Source organism: Phascolarctos cinereus, unplaced genomic scaffold (assembly GCF_003287225.1).
Source record: "Phascolarctos cinereus isolate Bilbo 61053 unplaced genomic scaffold, phaCin_HiC Scaffold_1;HRSCAF=81, whole genome shotgun sequence".
In the NCBI taxonomy this organism is placed as follows: Eukaryota; Metazoa; Chordata; class Mammalia; order Diprotodontia; family Phascolarctidae; genus Phascolarctos; species Phascolarctos cinereus.
Window position 1 is genome coordinate 260,050,275 of NW_027555514.1, and position 21,211 is coordinate 260,071,485.

The following is a 21,211-nucleotide window of genomic DNA, read 5'->3' on the forward strand; positions in this document are numbered from 1 at the left end:
AATGTGAATGAGATGAATTTACCCATAAAAAGGAAACTGGTAGCAGATTAAAAATTGGAATTCAACAATACGTTGCTTTCAGGAAATGCTATAAAAATGAGAGACACATACGAACATAAAATAAAGGTCAGGAGCAGAATTGATTATATAAAAAGTGGGGGTAGTAATCATGATTTGAGATAAAGTTAAAGCTAAAATAGATTTAATCAAAAGAGAAAATTAGGGAAACTACAGTATGTGTCAGCCATATTATTCAATATTATTTTAAACCATTTGAAATACCTAGACAGTATAAAATACCTGAGAGTATGCCTACCAAAATAGACACAGGAACTATACAAATATAAAAATAAAACACTTTTTATGTGAAGTTAGATATACATAATTGAAGTAATATTCATTGTTCATTGGTAGGTAAAGTGAATACAATAAAAATGACAATTTTACCTAACCTATTTATGTGATGCCATGCCATGATTAATTTTAGCCTTCCTTGGGGAGTGGGTTGGGGGCTGGAGGGAGGGAAAAAATAAAGTAAAAAAGTTCACAGCAGAGAGCAAAAAAAAAACTACAAGGAAACAGAAAAACTGAACAGCTTTGAAAACAATGTCTAGTATTTATTATGCAGGTCTTTTTGAAATGGAAATTTACTGCTTTATATTAAATCCTCTCATGTTCTGCTGGGTACATGGCAATGTTGTTTTTTTTCCTTTTCTTATTTTGTACTTAAGCTTAATAAATTTAAAAAGTAAAAAAAAAAGATTTATTAATGCCTACTGTGTGTTAGGCACTGTTCTAACTGCTGGGGATACAAAAAGAGGCAAGCAACAGTCCCTACTCTCAAGGAGCATACAGTGTAATGGAAGAACATTAATCGCAAACACCAAAATTATTGGGTATTGCTTTTTCTCCAGGTTTGTCTGTGATCCCTTTGGAATTTTAATAAGAATTTTAGTATTTTGATATTTTAATTTTAATTTGACAACACACTATGAAATATAGAAGATACTTTATTCTCTAAACACAAGCTACACCAAGTATATGTCTCTTCATAATTGTATAAAAGCGTGCATATGAGAGATGTTTGCCTTTGAACTTAGAAATGAAAAGTTGCCTATGTAAAGTTTTCTTTTTTTTAATGGATTTAAAGGGGTTGTTTAAGAGCTTACCAGAACAGCTAGGTGGCCTAGATAGTAGATAAAGTATGGGGCCTGGATTCAGGAAGACCTGAGTTCAAATCCAACCTCAGACATTTACCAGCTATGTCACCCTGGGCAAGTCACTTAACTGTTTGCCTCAGTTTCCTCATCTGTAAAATGAGCTGGAAAGAAAATGGCAGACCATTCCAATATCGCTGCCAAGAAAACCCCAAAAGGGGTCATGAAGAATTGGACACAATTGAAATGATTGAACAAAAAGAGCTTAGAAAGGAAATAAAAAGAGGTAAGCTCAAAATCTCTAGAACAGGGCTTCTGAAAGACCTTTGGTATGTCGTAGAGCCCTTTAGAAGCACAGTGAAACCTATGAATCCCTAGTTGGGATCATTGTTGTAAATGTGTAAAGAATATACAACTGAGAAAAGTAATTTTGAAATGTAGTTATCATTTTTTTTTTACTTTTAAATACAAGTTTGTGGATCTCAGGTTAAGAGCCCTTGATGGTGGGTTTGTGTTTCCTCTGTTGGACATTATGAGACAGTGCTTGCAAAATCACTGGGAAGTAAAGAACCTACTTTACTCTAGAAACACAGCCCAAAGCCTGCACATCTCCTCTTTATTATCCCAGTGTGCACATGTGTGAAGGATGATGGCTTTTGAACTTAAGAGAGGTTGCCTCTGTAAAACATTAAAAATGCACAACAGGGCAATATAAAAGAGAGCTTAGGGAGGAAATAAAAGAGGGGAAGGACAATACCACTAGAATTAATAGAAATGAAAATCATAATGTAAAAGAAATTTCCTGTGGCTGTCCCCAAGTAGGAGAAAACATCTGGAGTGCCACAAGTAATGAGGCTGGGTCTGCAGTTCAGAGGACAAAGCACTTTCTTGTGCATCAGGAAACAGTAAAGAAAGGATTTATGCAGCCAGATGTTACTCTGTGCATTCAGCCATCGCTCCCACATCCTGGCCTGACAGGTGGGACTTTGTTTTCTTTGAGGATCCTTGTCCAAAGTCCAGCCAGGCTGACTGATGAATAGACAGAGCTTTGTTTGTTGGGGGATACAAATGACCTTGACAAAGAAAGGCTTTTCTGACAGGAGAGCACTGGGAAAATTAGTGTTACAATCCCTAATCACGGCCCTTACAATCAGCCCTGAGAGAGGGTTGTCTACAAAGTAATAATTAAGACCATGTTTAAGACAAGCAGCAGCTCCAACAGGCCTCTTGTTGTCTCAAGAAAGGACCAACACCCACTTCCTGACTGATTTCTCAGGGGAAAAATGCTGTTTAAGAACTAGATTGTAAAGCTAGAAATCTAGAAAATAACATGGACCTGCTAAATTAAGGGGTCTTTTTAAAATTAAATGTGTTTTTTAATTCATTAAGGTTATTTTCTCTTTTTCACTCTTTCCCAGTGAAAAGTAGAGAAAAGACTGAAACAAAAAAGTAAATTAAAACCCTTACAATAAAGATGTATAGTTGAGCAAAACAAATTCTCACATTGGCTAGGTTCAAAAAATATTTCTCTCATTCTACACATCTGTACCCTGCACAGCCTACCCGCCTCCCAACAGAGAGGCGATGAACTCAGTCTACACATCTGTGCCCTGAATCTATCTCTTTTCTATCTGAAAATGGGTAGCCTGTTTAATCATGGGTCACCTTGAGCGCCGCAGGGTCATCGTGTTGATCAGAGTTCTTTAATCTTTTAAAGTTCCTTGTCTTTACAATGATGTTGTTATTGTATAAATTGTTCCTCTGGTTCTATTCCCTTCATTCTGCATCAGTTCATAGACGAAGCAAGGATTCTTAACCTTTTTGTATTGTGGACCCCTCTGAATGTCTGGTGAAGCTTATGACCCCCTTGTTTTTAAATGCATAAGAAAATAAGATTACGAGGGAAATCAATCATACTGAAATACAGTTTTCAAAACATATCTATACATATATACACATACATGTGTATGTATACATATACACATGCATACATGCACATGCATGCATGTATGTATGTATATGAATGAAAGTTCAGACTCTTAGCTTAAGAACTTCTGAAGTAGACTCCCTCTCAGCTTGGATAGTACTTGTTTATTCCTGCCTCTCAATAAGTTGGCCACCTATTACTAGTGTATGTTTTTTGTAAACGTGAGAGATATCATGGCTTAGCAGATAAAGAGCTGATTTTGAAAGCAGAAAGACCTGTGTTCAAGTCCTACCTTTGACACATAATGGCCATGTGATCATAGGTAAGTCACTTAAGCCACCTCCCTAAGGGTAGGTACAGAGAAATTTGCTCACTGGACCACTGAAACCATAGGTCCAGTTCCTGTACTCTTCAAAGGAGTAGAGAGGTGACTGAATCTGAGAAAGCCTTTCCCCCTAGCCTCCTTTTCTCCACACTATGGTCTTCAATTCTGCAGCCCAAGTAGAGGTCTGATTTCCTTTTTACATGACAGTCCTTAAGTTTTCCTATTTCCAGGATAAGTTCTCTATTTCCATCATTTGTCCCTTGTATGACGTGGTTGTGAGTCTCATTATCTCTTCTGGTCACTCTCCAACTTGTCAAAACCATTCCTGAAATGTGGTAGCCAGTTATATACACAAAACTCCAATTGTGGTCTGACCAGTGCAGAGCTTTGGAGAGAATACTGTCTTTGGAGACAGAAAATTTGGGTTTAAATTCCACCTCTGATGGCACATTGGGAAAGTCACTGAACCTTTGTGGACCTCAGCTTCCACCTTTGTAAAATGAAGAAGTTGAACTACGTAGTCTCTGAAGAACTTCCAGTTCTAGATCTATACGTCTATGAGCCCCCTTTTTCCATTGGCACTACATCTCTCTTAACGAAGACCAAGATTTCATGAGTGCAGATTTTCTATAGTGACTTGAAAGGCACTAAATCCCATAGATCTCTTCTACATGCTTTGTTATCTACTTATGTATTCCTCGTTTGGCACAGATGCAGTTGATTTATTTCTTTAAACCAACTGTAGGATTTTACATTTTATCCCTATTAAATTTTATCTTCATCATGCTCACCTGAATAGTTTTTTTTACACTGAATCTGTAATTTAACATATTATCTATAACTTCCAGATTTGTGCCTTTTATATTCATTCAACTAAATTAAAAAAAATCTTACTTCTAAATCTATAATCCATTATTCCCACCCAAAAGAATGTAATTCCTTAAGGGCCATGATTCTGGTTTTTCTTTTTGAAACCCCAAAGCCTAGCACAGTACCTTATATTTAACAAATGTAGTAGGCATTTAATAATAGTAGGCATTTAGTAAATGTTTGTTGTATTAGGTATACAAGTACACAAGTAAGTCAACACAAAGTTTAATGAGGAAAATGGCTTATAGGGACCTGTCCTTAGTGCATGCACAGTAATCTGTGTCAGCTGCCATTCTACGTGTTGGCTTAGTAAGCTTGCTTCTGGAAGTATGTAATAGAGGGGCCTTTTCCTTCCCTTTTTTAGGGCATGCACAAGCATTTTCTAATTCCTGTCGACTCATTGACGTTGCAAAGACATTCAATTGTCTGTTGAACTAAAACTAATATTTTGATTATTATATTATTTTATAGTATAATGTATGTTATATTATGTATCATATAATACATATATGTATACATATGTATACATATCATATAATACATATAATGTATATTAATTAATATATTTAATTAATATATTTCTCTCTCTCCTATGGTGGTGAGCAAGGCAAAAATTGCAGCAGGTCTACCCAGCTGATTCTTCCCTTTGCTAGTCTACTGATGCTTCCAGCTCTGCTTACTGAGGGGACCACTAATGGCTTGTTAGACCTCTCAGTCAATTTGTGGGGTCAGAAACCAAATTGCAAGGAATTGAGGAATGAGTTGTAGAAAATGACTCATATTCTTGAGTTCAAATCTGGCCCCAGCCACTAACTAGATGTGTGACCCTGGACAAGTCGCTTATCCCTATTTTCCTCAGCTCCTCTTCTGTAAAATGAGCTGGAGGAGGAAATGGCAATCCACTCTAGTATTTTTGCAAACAAACAAGCAAAAACAAAATAAACAAACAAAACTCAGACAAACTCTTGAAAAGTGGGACACGACCATGACGGAACAAAAGCAAAAGAATTCTACAAGGAATTATGAGTCATCATTATAAAATAAATCTCCCTGTTTTTTGTAATTTTGACAAAATTTTTTCCATCTTTCCTCTTCGAGAATCTCTACCATTCTCCATAAATTTTCAGAGTTGGTCAATTGCCAGCTCAGTAACCTCATCTGGATGTTTCTTTATTATTATATAATATAGTTTATCTGGGCCTGGTAACTTGAACTTACTGAGAGGAGTTAGTTACTCTCTTGCTATCTCATTCTATATCTTGGTTTTTAATGCCCTGGTAACTACATTCAGTATTTCTGTTTTAACATCTTTCTATAATACCCTAAGGTGAACAGTAATTTCCATTGTCTATTATACGCAAAACAAAAATAAAAACCTTCTGGCACCCAACTTCCAGTCACAGCTCACCTCTTCCTTTTTCTTTTCATCTCTGCCCATTGTTCAGCTGTCATCTTTCATGTCTATTCCACAACTATTTATTTCTAGCAATCAAGCAGAATCAGGGTCCCTCAGCTAAGTCAGGAAACCTTTCTTTAAATGACAAAGCTGGTGTCCCTAAGATTCACCAGCTCATGTCAGTAGACAATCATTGGAGGGTAGCACTGTTGACCTAGAAATGCCAAGGGAATGGAGCATGTAGAGACAACTGGCAAATAGTGGTGGCAGTATGGAGTCCTAGACAGGGCAACAGCCCTAAAACCTAGAAACTTGTATTTAAATCCTAGCTCCATCATTGTCCACCTGTGTGATTTGGGGTGTTTCTCTGTGCTCTGTTTTCCTCATGTGTAACGTAGAGGAAGCTAAGGTTCCACAAGACTGTGAAACTGCACTCTGATTCTAAGGTCTTATCCCTGTGGTAATCTACTATTGAAATACTCTAATTTTAAGGACTCTGAAGACATTTGCCCTGATACCAGAGAGGGTGTGAGGAATTTTGGGTAACCTAGGTAACCTGGTGAAGAATTTTAAAGCAATCCAGAGGGAGTTTTACCCTGATTTGTATTTGTCTGCTGATTTGGGTGTGTGTAAATATATATACATATATATGTATATATACACATATATGCACACATCCATATATACATATGTATTATATGTGTGTGTGTGTATATTTAAGGAAGGTACTTATATATTTTAAGTGGCAAATTTTTCACAATGTAATTTAGTGCTTTAATAAGAAAGCAATTCAGAGAGTTGAGGGACTAATATTGGAGAGGTTGCAATAATCCAGAAAAGAAAGGATGACAGCTTGGAATAAAGATTTGAGTTACAAATTTATAATTTACCAGTAAAGTTCTCATTGTTGATGGTTTATTTAATAAGTGAAAGTAATGGAAAAATTTCTGAGAAGTGTCAAAGAGTTTCTGGAAAACCCGTAATAGGAAGGAATGGTTCTTCCTGGTACAAATTCACTTTGACAAAATGGAAGTGGGGGGAAGGGTGGGGAGAAAGAAAATTATAAATCAAGGCCAAATCAGGGTAATTTAAATATTTTAGACAAACTTTTAAACAATTTTCATCCATCTAAATCTTTCACCTTTTTAAAAAGACACTGTCAGAATATTTTTATATGATTTCTTTGGCAAATATCAAATTATTGGCATGTTCGTATCATTTGTGAGGCTTATTTCCAGGTTTTAAAAACTTACAAGATTCATGACATTTCAATCAATCAATAAACATTTATTAAGCCCTACTATGTGCCTGGTATTGTGATAAGTTCCAGAGATTAAAAAAAAAAAGGTAAACGACAGTTCCTGCTCTCAAAAAGCTTACAATCTAACGGGGGAGATAACAGTCAAATAAATATATGTGTGTGTATACATACATGTATACATTTATGCACATACACACATACATTTATTTGTCAAGCTATATATACATATGTCAAGCTATATATATATAAACACACACATACATATATACACAAACACACATATACGTAAAGCTATATATATGTATGTGTCAAGATATATATGTGTGTGTGTGCGCATGCCTGTGCGCGCGTGCATGCGCACACATGCGCATAAATGGGTGGAAGGCACTAGAATTAAGAGGTGTTGGGAAAGGCTTCCTGAGAAGCAGGATTTTATTGAGGCTTAAAGGAAGCCAGGGAAGTGAGTAGGTGGAGTTGAGAAAGGAGAGCCTTCCAGGCATGGAGCCAGGCATCTATTAAGACACTTTCTCTGTGCACATTCATTTTCTCTGTTTTAGGTCTTTCCCCAGCCTTATCTTGCTTCAAGGCTCAGCCCAGAACCCATCTTCTGTGAAAAGTCTTCCTGGATCATATACTTCCTTCCTTCCCGCTTCCTCTTGATTCCAACACAAGTCACTAAATTTCACCGCCTCCTAAAATTACCCTTACTCTTCTTCACGCCACATATCCAGTCACTTGCCTTATTGAACCCCCTTCCAAAATATCTTTCAGATGTGTCTCTTTGCTCCATTCACATGGCCACCTGAGTGCCGTGGTGCAGGGCCTCATCACCTCTCTCATATGGATAGGTTCCTAATTAGTCTCTTAGCTTCTGGTTTTTCTACTAAAAAACAAAAAAACAAAGCAAAACTTTTTCCCCTAAAATTCTAAACTTGAAGATGAAAAAAGAATTTATGTGATTTTTCTAGAAATGTGATGTTCCTGTACTTTGCCTCCTGTAAGTGCTTATATATGATAGACGTCGTCCTTCAGTCTCAAACAAAAGCAACAACTGGTGAGGTGTGTTTATCTTTATACTTCTAGTCCCGAAGCTAACTTGGGCAGCGTGGGATTCAAGAAATAGTATCAGAAGATCATGAGATCACAGATTCAGAGCTGGTGGTGGACCTTGGGAGTCATCTAGCGATTTCCTAGTTGCAGACGCTAAACAGTTTATCCAGGAGTGGGGAACCCTTGACCTGGAGGCCACATGTGGCCCATTAGGTCCTCAAGGGCGGCCCTTTTACTGAATCCAAACTTCACAGAAGAAATCCCCTTAATAAAGGATTTGTTCTGTAAAACTTGGCCTCAGTTGAAAGGACATATCCAAGGACCTAGAGGGCCACATACGGTCTCGAGGCCGCAGGTTTGCCACCTTGGATACCATTCGATCAGGAGTTTGGAGCAAGCCAGTTCTCGGTCCATTCATTTGCTGCCCATATGTGTACCTCTCTACCTTTGTCACTGAATTTGAATCCACTCTCCCTAGGTATCATATACATGTATGTATTTTTTAAAGGAAGAGTATACCCCCTAATTTGAGGGGGGTGGATTATTTTGTAACTGCTATTCTCACAATACCTTCTCCTTAGATACCCTTTTGTAAAGGTAACTGATATCAATTGGCTAATTGATATTGGGCAGCATATCGGATAGGGGGCCGTATGAAGGACAGTGCTAGAAATCTCATCCCATGGAAACCTGACGGGAAAAGTGATCAGCCAGTCTCTGGGGATCCAGAATAGCAATGTGAATGCAAGTGGGAGAGCCAGCCCAGAGAGGGGTGTTATGTTCACATTTCATCCATGTGCATGGTATAACATGTCTTTGTTCTCTCTTCTGAGAAAATAAACACAAAAAAAGCAAAAAAAAAATGCATATATGTGTAGTGAGAAACATACTTAAGACTTATTTTAGTTTACAGCCAATACTAGATAATCTAGTGTTAATATTAAAATGCCAACAATTATGAATGAAATTGAGGCAACATGGCTTCAGACTTTAGAAACTAACTCTATTGTCATGTACTTTAACTTAATACGCAAGTATATTTGGAAGGTTGAGTTCCCCAAAATAAAAGGAAAAACATCCTAATTTTCTTACTGAATGACTATATTAGAAATGTGTTTGTTTTGATGACTTTATTAAAACTCTCACCACGTAAATGAGCATGGAGTAAGTGTAAAGAATGGAAAAAAATAACTGTGATATGATGAAAAGGGGAAAGAACAAACATTTATTAAGCATCGACTATATCCCAAACTTTATTGCTAAACACTTTACAAATAATATCTCATTTGGTCCTCACAACAAGGGAGGTTCTATTATTATTCTCATTTTTTCCAGAGGAAACCGAGGCAGACAGAGGTTAAATGGTTTGCTTGGCGTCACATAGCTAGGAAGTGTTTGAATCTGGATTCGGATTCGAAGTCAGTCCTGAGCCCGGGTCCAGTGCACAGTCATTTAACTTGCTTGGGCTTTAGTGTTTTCGTCTCTCAAATGAAAAGGATTCTTCCAGTTCTAGAGCTATGATCCCAGAACTTCAATTCAGGTGATCTAGATTTGGAGTTTCTGCTCCATCACTTACTAGCTGTATAACTAACAATTCGAATTCCCCTTTCAGGTATTTGTTTCCTGAAGCAGTGTGGCATAGTGGGTAGGACTTTGGAGTAATAAAGATGGTTTAAAACCTGCTACAGATATATTCTCTGGGCAAAACATTTAACTTCTCTGTGCCTCGTTTCTTTATCTGCAAAATGAATGAGTTAAACTCTATTGCCTCTAAGATCCCTCTCAGTTCTAAATCTATGACATTATGGGTACTTCCATTGAAAGACAAGAAAGGATAAAGTAGGAGCTCATTTTCTTTGTAACAAACAATCTGCTGTTCTTATGCCCAAAGGGGAACCAAATCGTGCATACCTTTTAATCCAGCAATACCACTACTAGCTCTATATCTCAAAGAGATCATAAAAAAGGGGGAGAGGACTCACATACAGCTACTTTTGTGGTGGCCAAGAATTGGAAATTGAAGAGATGCCCATAACTTAAGAATGGCTGAACAAGTTGTTGTATATGAATGTAACGGGATACTACTGATCCACAAGAAATGACAAGTTTGTGGATTTCAGAAAAATCTGGAAATACTTACATGAACTGATGCTGAGAGGAGAGAGCAGAACCAGGAGAATATTGTACACAGTAACAACACTGTGTGATGATCAATGTTGATAGACTTAGCTCTTCTCAGCAATACAATGATCCAAGACAATTCCAAAAGACTCATGACGGAAAATGCTGTCCACATCCAGAGAAAGAACTGACGCTGTTTGAATGCAGATCAAACCATACTGATTTTCACTTCAATTTTTGTGGTTTTTTCCTTTTGTTTAGTTTTTTCCTTTCATAAGATGAATAATGTAGAATTATGTTTTCCATGATTGCACATATATAACCTATATCAAGTTGTTTACTGTCTTAGAGAGGGGGGAGGAGAAGGAAGAAAGGGTGAGGGGAGGGAGGAAGAGAGAAAATTTGGAACTCAACATTTTATAAAAAATGAATGTTTTGAAAAATCTACTGTTCTGTGATCCTTATAGGAGTGGCCTAGTTGTCTGCTCTAGCAGTCCTCCAATACCCACAGCTAGGGAGACTTAATCCCTACTTGAAGACTCACTCCCACCCCTGTCTCTGAGATCAATCCAGCCTCAAAAAAAGAGAACATGGAAGGTCTTCTGCTTTCATACTTTTGTTGTGGTCTTCCTTAACCTGATAAGCCCATTCTAAGAATGAACTCTTGTTTTGCTCCCTGGGACTAAGCCACCCAACCTTTTACCCTGGTTCCAAAAACCAAGTCTTTGTTTTGTCCTATCCAGGGTCCCAGCTTTTGTGGGACTAGGGTCTTTGATTTATTCCAATCCTCCTGGGAATTTGAGTCCAACCCCTTAAACCCAGGTCTTATAGCGAAAATCCCATTCCCCATTGCCATAACTTCCTAAAATGCTTGTTTACAGGGAGATATATCCATTGCCTCATTGGAATTCCCCACTGCTGTTTATAAATCATCCTATTTCCTCTTGTGTTGCCTACTCCAACATGGTGCATTTGCTAGACATGGGGTACTGGCCATCTGGGGTCTGACCTACTAGTTATACAGAGAATTAGAAACAATGGGTAGAAAGTATGGAGGAGTTGCTTTTGGCTCAAAGTAGAGAAAGCTTCCTACTGAATAGTGCTAAACAGAAATTTAACAGATTGCCTACACACTAGAGGTGTAGAGTCAAAGCTAGAAAATCATTCTTCAGGGATATTGTCAACAGAATTCTTGTTCAGGTATTATTTGAACTAACTGATCTCTGAAATCTCTTCCGAGTCTTATGTTATGTGATTCTGCCATATTTGTGGGTATCCCTCCCTACTAGTTTGATTAATTTTAATGACATAGAGAGATCTTCTGTCTTATATGATAATGATCTGTTGCATATTTCAGGAGTATACACACACACACAAAATGGAGTTCCTTGAAATATTAACTGAAAACAAGATGTATTATCTACGTGAATTCAGGCAATTCATTTAACTTCTCTTGGCATCAGTTTCCCCATCTGTAAAATGAAGGGGTTTCAGACTAGATAGCCTCTGAGATCTCTTCCAGCTCTATCTAGGAGTCATAGATTTGGAACTAGAAAATGTTTTTAGAGGCCAGTTTCTTCAACTCTTTCATTTCATAGGCTCAGAAACTGAGCCACAGAAAAATAAAGTGACTTACCCAAGGTCATGGAATGACCAATAAATGGCAAAGCAGCATTTGGGAACCACATGCTACTAATCAAAATTCAATTCAAGTCAACAAGTATTTCTCAAGTACCAAATGAGGACTAGACATTGTATGAGACACTAGCGTAACAAAAAGGCAAAATGAAATCTCGAGAGTAAAATGGAATTTATGGTTGGAAGAGTGCATTAGAAACCACAAGGATTCAGATAGGCTTCCTGTAGGAAGTGGCACAAGCAGAACTATGAAGGGAGGTAAGGAACCTAAAAGGTGGAAAGAGTTAATTCCAGGCATGATGTATAGGTGTAGAGATGGGATATGGAATATTGTGTACTGGGAACAAGAAGTAAACTAGATCAGCTAGAACATGTGTAGCCTATATAAGTGAGGACAATAAGCTTGGAACCAAATGATGGAGACATTGATGGAGATATAAAATTCATCACCAATGAATTTAAATACATAATATGCCCCAAATACTGCACTAGGTGCTGGGGTGGGGTACAAAGACAAAAATGAAGTAGTCCTTGCTTTCAAGGAGCCTGCATTCTACGGTGGGTGGCAGGTGGTAGATGGGAGATGATGCAACATGTACATGGATTTATTGTTCAGTCATTTTGCAGTCATGTCCAACTCTTCATGATCCCATTTGGGACTGTCTTGGCAAATATGCTAGAGTTGTTTGCCATTTCCCTCTTCAGCGTGTAGATAGATAAGTAGATACAAAATATATATGAAGCCAGTTTGGAAGCTTGGAAGTCCAAGAGGCTGATATGGTAGACAACCTATGCAATATCAAAGAGATAGGTAATATGGCAGTCAACCTAGAGCACAGAGTTGTTGACACTCATAGAGTGGCTACTTGACTAGCGAAGTGACTGTTCTTTCCATTGAACCAACTCTCTCTACAAGGAACCTGCCAATTCTATTATTCTTTGTACCATTAAAAAACCTAAGCTCATCCATCAGTTATGCAAGTCACCCATTCATCAACAACACCCATCCATTCAGAGTGTAAAGTAGAGGACACCGATGAGAATGCCTGGAACTTGAAATGATTTATTATTTTGGTAGCCAAAGTGAGTTGTGCTTTCTTTAAACGATTCTGTTCAGGGAAGGTTTGTAAACCAACACTTTTTAAAAAATGTAAATATGAATACATTATAAGTATTTTTTTTTGCCAAAACAATGATGATAGCGCTTTTTACATAGCCTGTGTAAATAGATACATTCAACATGATGCTTACAAGATGATAGTGGATATGAATAGTAAACCTCCAGGGTTTGAATTAAAGCCAAAGACAATGATTGCTTCAGGAATTAGCAAAAAAGAAAAAAAAAGTTTCCTTTTAAACTTGAACCATTGTCAAGATTTCGAAAGCTAAAAGTTTAATGATCAAATGTTAGACAGATGTCTACTTTAAATCTCATATACAACAATTTGTGAAAACTGGGAGAAACTTGAAAGATGTTTCAGAAAGTAGGCTGAAAATTGCAGGCAAAATATTATTATTATTTTTTTAAATCATGGTAGGCAATTATTTCAACTGCATATTTGGTCTAAATGCATAGTGAACTAATTGTAAAGGGAAAGTCTGCTTGACAGTTAGATTTCCAGTATCTAGCTTTACACTAACAGGCCTTTGCCACATTATTTTTAGCTGTTCCACAACCAAACCCCCTCTTTCACTTCCACTCTCTCTCTCTAGATCTATTTGTAGTTCCCCAGCTGGATGGCGGAGCGTTCGTAGACGCATCGGAAAGTCGAGGGCTGGATTTCCCAGTACCGTACTGGGTTGCTGAAGAGGCTTACGCCTGAGTAAGAAGCTTTTTTGGTGTTGTAGCCTGGGGGGCAGAAGTCATTTGATCCCACGTTGGAAATGTTGTTGTTGTGGAGGTAGACCACCTATAACATAGAATTATGGGAAATGGGTAAACCATCTCAAAATTCATTGAAAGTAACAAAATTGCTTTAAAACCATTTTCCTTTTTTAAATATTAAAACAGTAAATCATTTACTTTAAAAAGAAATTGATTTTACCCAATATATCCTTTTTACCTCATTTTTCATTCATGTCCTTTGAATAAGTTGTTTGTTATTTCACAAAAGTGGAGTTGAGAAGGATTGTTTTAGAGAGTTTGAAGTAGAGATTGTTTCTATTTGTACCGCCAGTATGTTAACCAAGTGCTTTACACATAACAGGCTCTTAATAAATGCTTGTTTCATTCCTTCGTAAAGTCGCTAATTAACCAGCCCTAAAAGATAAATATGAACCAAGTCTGGAGCAACTTTAATTGCCCAACAGGGAAATTTATATTTTATCCTGTAGGCAACAGGAAGCAATACCAGCTTCTTGAACAGAGGAGTGACTGCTTTTCCAATTATACTACATATAGGCTAACTACTTGGAAACAAAATTATAAAGTCTGATTTTTTAAACCTTTAAAGACTGGAGACAGACTACAGATTACATTAATGTGAGGTGTGAACTAATGTATATAAATGAGTGCTTGACATTTACGTAAGTCACTATTGAACACTGTGCTCTTTTTATAGGTAGAAGTCACAGTCAGCCATTTGATGGAAAGATGGGTAGTGAGGTAACTATAAGAAAGACGAAAAAGAGAATGTGCATAATATGAAGAATCATACAGACTTTCAAACCCTGAAAAAATAATACTCTGAGCCACAAAGTTTTGGGTAAATATCCCAAGAAATTGATGGAATTACCAAGTGTTACAGTGAATAGAATGTTCTACTTGCAGTCAGGAAGACCTGTGTTCAAATCCTGTCTCAAATACTACCTACGTAACCCTGTCAAGTCCCATAACCTCTCTCAGCCTCTGTTTCCTTATCTGTAAAATGGAGACAATAATGACACTTACCTATAGGGTTGTTATGAGAAGCAAAATATAACATATGCAATATATGTAAAGCTAATATATGATAATAAAGATACAATATAAATAAAATAATAGATAATAAATAGATAATAATATGCATATATATATAACACTTTGCAAATCTTAAGGCATATTAAATGGTTGCCTTTTATTATTATAACAATAAAGTTACTGCTGTCAGCATGTTACTAATGAATAAACATAATAACAGTTCACATCTACTCAGTGCCTTAAGATTTTCTAAGTATTATATAGATATTATCTCATTTTGTCCTCCTCACAGCCCTATGAGGAAATTGAGACTCTGAATCCAACTTTGAGACATTGAAGATGCAGCTGCTGCTCTGAGATAGTTTGTCTTAATGTGAAATATATGACCATGTAATCTGTTTATTCTTTTGGAACACTTTGCTCCAATGTTAGGGCACATTTTGTAGAGTGGTATTTATTTTAGTTTCAAACTTCCTTCTTTTTCCTCTGAAAATTCTTACTTTTATACTTCCCCTCCCCTTACCCCTTGAAAAACAAATAAAGTCATGTAAGATTGAGCAATGACAATAATATCGGTAACTGTAGCTGACATTTCATCCAGTTTTATGGTTAAACAAAGAACTTTACACTCATTAGTTCATTTTATCATCTTGATGGGAAACTTGAAGTGAAGCTTAAAAAAAAAAAGATGCTGGCCAAGCCAGGTGGCTTCGTTCCAACTTTAATATGGAGACAAGTACCTCTGGCCACATACCTCTCTCTCTCTCTCTCTCTCTCTTCTCTCTCTCTCTCTCTCTCTCTCTCTCAAGAAAATATGGAACAGTGATCAGAAAGATCTGAGTTCAAATCCTGCCTCAAATACTTATTAGCTGCATGACCCTGGGAAAGTCATTTCTTATTTTTGTGATTCAGTCTCTTCTAGCTCTATGCCTATGATGCTTTGATCTACGTGATATGGCTCTTTCTTAGACCCCACTGAAGTTACAAAGGATAGCTTTTTAATAAGGTTTCAATTGCAGGTAGTCTAAGAGCATAGACTCTAAAGATAATATAATAAGAAAGCTCCAATGGTTAACTGACTACCAAAATGAATTTATGCCATTATAAAAGCTAAAAGCCAAAATTATACTTTAAAATAATTGCATAATGGAGAGAGTTTCTAAGTGGACAACTTATGAATTCTCTGTACACATTATCTTTTCTAGGATCATAGGACCATAGAATCGTAGATGAAGAGTTGGAAGAGACCCCAGAGAGAATCCAATCCAACCTTGACATTTTACTTTTAATTATTCTGTTGTGATTTCTGAGAAACATGGTGCCCATTCAATGTCAGAAACATAATGTTGAGAATGAATGGAAACAAAGCTGGCTTTCTGATCAGTCCTTAGGAACACTAGGATTGTAGACTAAGAATTGAAAGGGACCTGCAAGGTCATCTAGTCCAAACCCTTCATTGTACAATTGTGGAAACTGAGGCCCAAAGAAGGAGACCTAAGGTTATGTGAGTACTAAGTGATAAAACCAGGGTTAAATCCTAAGTTCCTTAACTCCAAATCCAGTATATGTTTTGTTGGGACCTACTGTCTACAAAAACTTTGTTCTGTTACTCTGTTCCAACATCACTGAACCACTAAGTTGTATCTTCTCATCATTTTTAGCAGGTACAGATAATTTACAATAAAGAGGCTGCTTATTTTACTCTGTGCATGAGTCTTCTTCTAATTCAACAATTTGCTTCATAGCTGTCAAATACTGGGAAAGTTAAAAGTGTCATTGCTATCTTCTTCCAGGGTCCATTCATATCAAAAGCGACTTGACTTGTCACTTAAAACTAACTTATAGTTCATGAGCACTCAGGGGTGCGTTAGAGCCCACTGAAACTGGCTCATGGGAACCATTTATTAATAGTGCCTACTTCCCAGGGCTTTTGTGAGGATAGAATGAAACATTCATAAAGCACTTAGCATAGTACCTCACAAACAATAAATTCTTATTTTAAAAAAGTTAAAAATGCTTATTTAAAAAATCATCATGAGCACTTCTCCTCCTAAAATTGGCAAATGCTACAAATCAGGGCTTGATTTATTGTTTTGTTGATTGTCTAGACACAAGAAGGTAATGGAAGAAATGTTAATAATACAGATTAAATTTAAATTGTGTCATGCAACTTTTTTTCCAGTTGCTAAAACCTTTGCCAGCCCCACCCCCAAACCCCTAGTTTTAAGTCTCCAGGCAGGATTATGATAGCAAATTTCAAGTTGAAGATTTGTGTCTAAGAAGACTTTTAATACACTTTTTGTTAATTATAGTATGTTTTGTACTGTGTGTATGTGTATACATTGGTTCAGACCTACAAAACCAGTGATTTCATTGGTATGGAGAAATCTAAGTGTAGAAACTCCCTTCACTGATGCTCACTGGCAACTTCTGGGTAATTTGTGATCTTAAAGGATTACCCAGAGCATGAAAAGGTAATGTAACTTCTCCATTGTCACAGAACAAGGATGTCTCAGAGTCAAGACTTGAATGAAGATATGCTTTGATTTCAAGGCCAACCCATTGTATACAATGACAATCAGCCTCTCAAATCTTTGTCATTCCCTTTCAAAACACCATCGCCGAAAAAAACCCTATTGAGTAAAATTCCTTTAACCACCAGAATTGCACATTTACTCTTTGTCCTCTATAATCCTCTCATAAGGAAGTTTATCCGTATCTGCACTGCACACCAGGGTCCAGGTGTAACTATGTTACCTGAATATATTTATGCTCCGCCAGACCTCCAGGCACTTTGAGAAGCTTGTTGTTGTCCAAGTGAAGCTCTCTCAGGCGGGGTGTGTTAGCCAGAGATCCATTGTCCATCGCAGAAATGCTGTTGAAACTAAGACCCAATCTGCAAGAGGAAATGACATGGAATGAGTAATGGACTCCAGTGCCTGGCTTGCTCAGTCAAATTTGTGCGGATGAGAGGAATAGATGTATTTCAAGGTATAAGTCAAGAGGCATCTCATTCCTTCATTTGATGCTTTTACCTCTGGAAATTGGCATGATGTATTTCCTTTAACATTGCTCCCAAGGGAAGAAAAACGAGAGCCCATGTTCTAATGTAGCAAGGGTTAGCACTCTATGGCGGAAGGGATGACTTTCATGGAGCTTTGTCCATTTTCAGAACTTGACAGCCTTTTAATTTGGTTCCTTAACGCTCACATTAATTGTCTAGAGCAAAATGCCTTGCCTCTTTTGATTTAGCTTCCAATTTAGGAAGAGGCTGTTAACCTGTTTGTGGGTCATGGCAGCCTGGTGAAACCTATGGATCCATTTTCAGAATAATGTCTTTAAATACACAAAACAAAATACGTAGGATTACAAACAAAGTCTATCAAATTGGAATAAATTCTGTAAGAATTAGAATAAAGTCTATAAATTAGAATAAAGTGTATAAATTAGAATAAAGATGTATTTTTCCACATCCAAGTTCAAAGATGTTCTGAAATATTTTTGCAGACTCTTTTGGTGTTTGTGGACCACAGGTTAAGAGTATGGGGGGGGGAGTAGAGTAGAGTTAACTGTGGTATGGTGGTAAAAATCTGTGGATTTTTGAGCCCAGAAGACCAGAGATCAAATCCTAGCTCTGTCCTTTTGATTGCATGGCCTTAGACAAATGACTTCCTTGTTTTGGTCCTCAGTTTCCTCATCAGTAAATTATGAATCCATTTCAGCTTTGAACCCTATGATGTATGTCGCTGTTTTTCTCTAAAAGGAAAACTACATAGCTTTTACTTCTTCAACAGATTGTTTATATCATCCTGAGTGCTTACTTCTTCCATCTCTCATGCTTAGTTTCAATGTAATTTACCCTCCTGGACCTCAGTTGCCTTTTTTTATTAAAAATAAGTGTTTTGACTGGATAATGATCTCAGAAGTCCCTTCTAATTCTAGGACTGTGAGATCCCTCTGCCTCAACTTCCTTTTTTGTAAAACTTGGGGGTCGTAATAATGGCCTCTGAGGTCCTGTCAATTTCTTAATCTATGGCCTCTCTAAGACTCTTTTTCAAACTCTTGTGTAAAATGAGAGTTAGACTAGATGGCATATGAGGTCTCTTCTAATTCTAGATCTATAAATTCTCTCTGCCTCAGTTTCCTTATTTATAAAATATGGCTTAAATGGCCTCTCATGTACTTCCTACCTCTAACTGATGGTTTCTTAATTAATCTTCTTAAATTCCATTAGACTATGAGCTCTTTGAAGGTAGGGACTGTCTTTTGTCTCTATTTGTATCCTCAGAGCTTAGCACACTGCCTGGCACATAGTAAATACTTAATAAATGTTAATTAACTTTGTGTGATAGACACTTTTGGCAGTGAGGTGAAGCCTATGCAGCCTTTCTCAGAAAGAAAAAAAAATGTTCTTAAATGCACAGAATCAAAAATTTAGGATTGCAAAGGAAGGCAATTATAATGAAATAGTTTATATATATATATATAATACATATATGTATATATACATTGGTACATGTGTTATATATAAACATATGTATGTATATATATGTGTATGTGTATGTGTGTATGTGTGTGTGTGTGTGTTCATGGATCACAGCTTAAAAATTCCCACTCTAGAGCTTATACCCCTAATTCAAACCCCTTATTTTACCAATTAAGTATCTCAAATGGCTGAATTGGCTTGCTCTGGCCTACACAGTTTAGAGCAGTATTATCACAGTTCAGCAAATGGAATTCACAAATCTAATTGGGGAGCAATTAAGATCAAGGCACTTTCTTTGGGCTCTAATATCCCACTAACTTTAATCATCTACTTCTAGATTAATTTAAGAAATATTAAAGAAATCTTTAAAAAAAATTCTCTATATTGAAATACTTTGAGGGACAAACTATTTTCTCTTTTTTCTTTTGTTATTAATATTTAACCAAAATCAATGTTAAATGGAGCCGTTTTTAAATTAGCTACAGTTATGTCGTATATCATTTTACTCTATTGGAAGCTGTGCTATCTGTTATCATTTATCTATTGTTATAGACATATGATGGTTGTTCTCTCAAGGATGATTCTGTGAAGACTAAACAGATTCAACTCATCTGCCTGCTTTTCTCTCACAGCTAGAGGGACCTAGTCAACAAGGAAAACTCAGAGAAACAGAATGGTTCTGAAAAATAACTTTTGTGTATACTCAGAACAGTACAAGATGAATGAGTTCTGAGAACTGATGCCCCTAGTGGGAAAGGCTATCATTACAACATGCTAGTATGGAGATTCAACCTACACCAAATACTGAGTCACTCTCACTGTTTATCCTTAATACTCAGGTAGCAGAAGCTTCAGGGCTTATCCAGCTCATACTCAGGTAGCAGAAGCTTCAGGGCTTATCCAGCTCATCTGAAGCGTGTTGCTGGAGGCTTGACACATGCTGGTTAGCTATCTTGGGATTTATATGCTGAAAAGGAAGATATAGCCAATTTGGTGCAATACACATTTTCTCCTCATTGGGAACTTTTAGTTAGAATCCTTGAAAGACCAGAGGGTGAGGAACTGCTGGAGTGAAATTCAAACAGGATTTCTTGATCATTTTCCTATATGTAGTTTTTTGACCAGATTCCAATGATAGGAGTATTGATCCCTCATGAAATATCTGTAGACATTTTAAATACTAGGAGCTTCCCAAAAAAACCCTTTATACTACTATTTTTTTGTTTACTAATTTACTAATAGTAAAACTACTACCGTTTTTCTCATTCTCTTTCCCTGTGATCTCTCATTCTGATTTTTAAAATGTATTATTAAAACCTTCAATTTGGGTCCAGAATGCAATAAAGAATATGTGGCATGCATTACCTTGTTATCCTTTTCTATGCTCTACATACATTCACTATGTGTCAGAGTTGGAAGAGGGCAGCTAGGTGGTGCAGCGGATAGAGGGTCTGGCCTCGAGTCTGGAAGACTCATCTTTGTGAGTTCAAATCTGGCTCAGACACTCACCAGCTGGGTGACCCTAGGCCAGTCACTTAATCCTGTTTGCCTCAGTTTCCTCATCTATAAAGTGAGATGTAGAAGGAAATGGCAAACTACTTCAGTATCTTTGCCAAGAAAGCCCCGAATGGGATCACAAAGAGGCAGATGTGACCAAACCACCAGAAAAAAATCAGAGTTAGAAGTGACCTCTGTGCCCATCAAATCAAACCCATGCACGGAAAAAAGAAATAAATAAAAAGGATTCCCCATGCAACACACTGAACAAAAACTTGAAGTGTTCTATTTTTGGAGTTGGAACATTATAGGTTTATAGATTTGTAGCTTGTTAGAGTTGAAAGAAACAAGAGGGATGACATAGTGCATTTTTGCGATTGGGAAAATGAAGTTCATGGAGGCCGGGTGACTTATTCAAAGTCACACAGATAGTGGTAGAGCCAAGACTCAATTCTAGGTCCCCTGAATCCTGATTTAGTGCCTTTCCATTATTTGGATGCACCAACACAAATTTACCCAAATCAAGTATATCGGCATTAACCAAGAAACAGCTTGGCAGCCTTAAGGTCCCCGAATTTGTCCTT

General features: G+C 37.0%; 1 protein-coding gene across 1 annotated transcript in view; it reads right to left on the reverse strand.

Moving 5' to 3' along the window:
* Nucleotides 1-12,788: 12,788 nt before the first annotated feature.
* The window catches only part of DCN (decorin), a 54,940-nt gene continuing 46,517 nt past the window's right edge, over nucleotides 12,789-21,211 (reverse strand). Inside the window, exons 7-8 of the mRNA XM_021006426.2 lie at nucleotides 17,402-17,540; nucleotides 12,789-13,655 (exon numbers count right to left, since the gene is read on the reverse strand). Coding sequence (XP_020862085.1) covers nucleotides 13,461-13,655; nucleotides 17,402-17,540 — 334 coding nt within the window. The 3' untranslated portion in view covers nucleotides 12,789-13,460. The remainder of the gene's footprint in view (nucleotides 13,656-17,401; nucleotides 17,541-21,211) is intronic.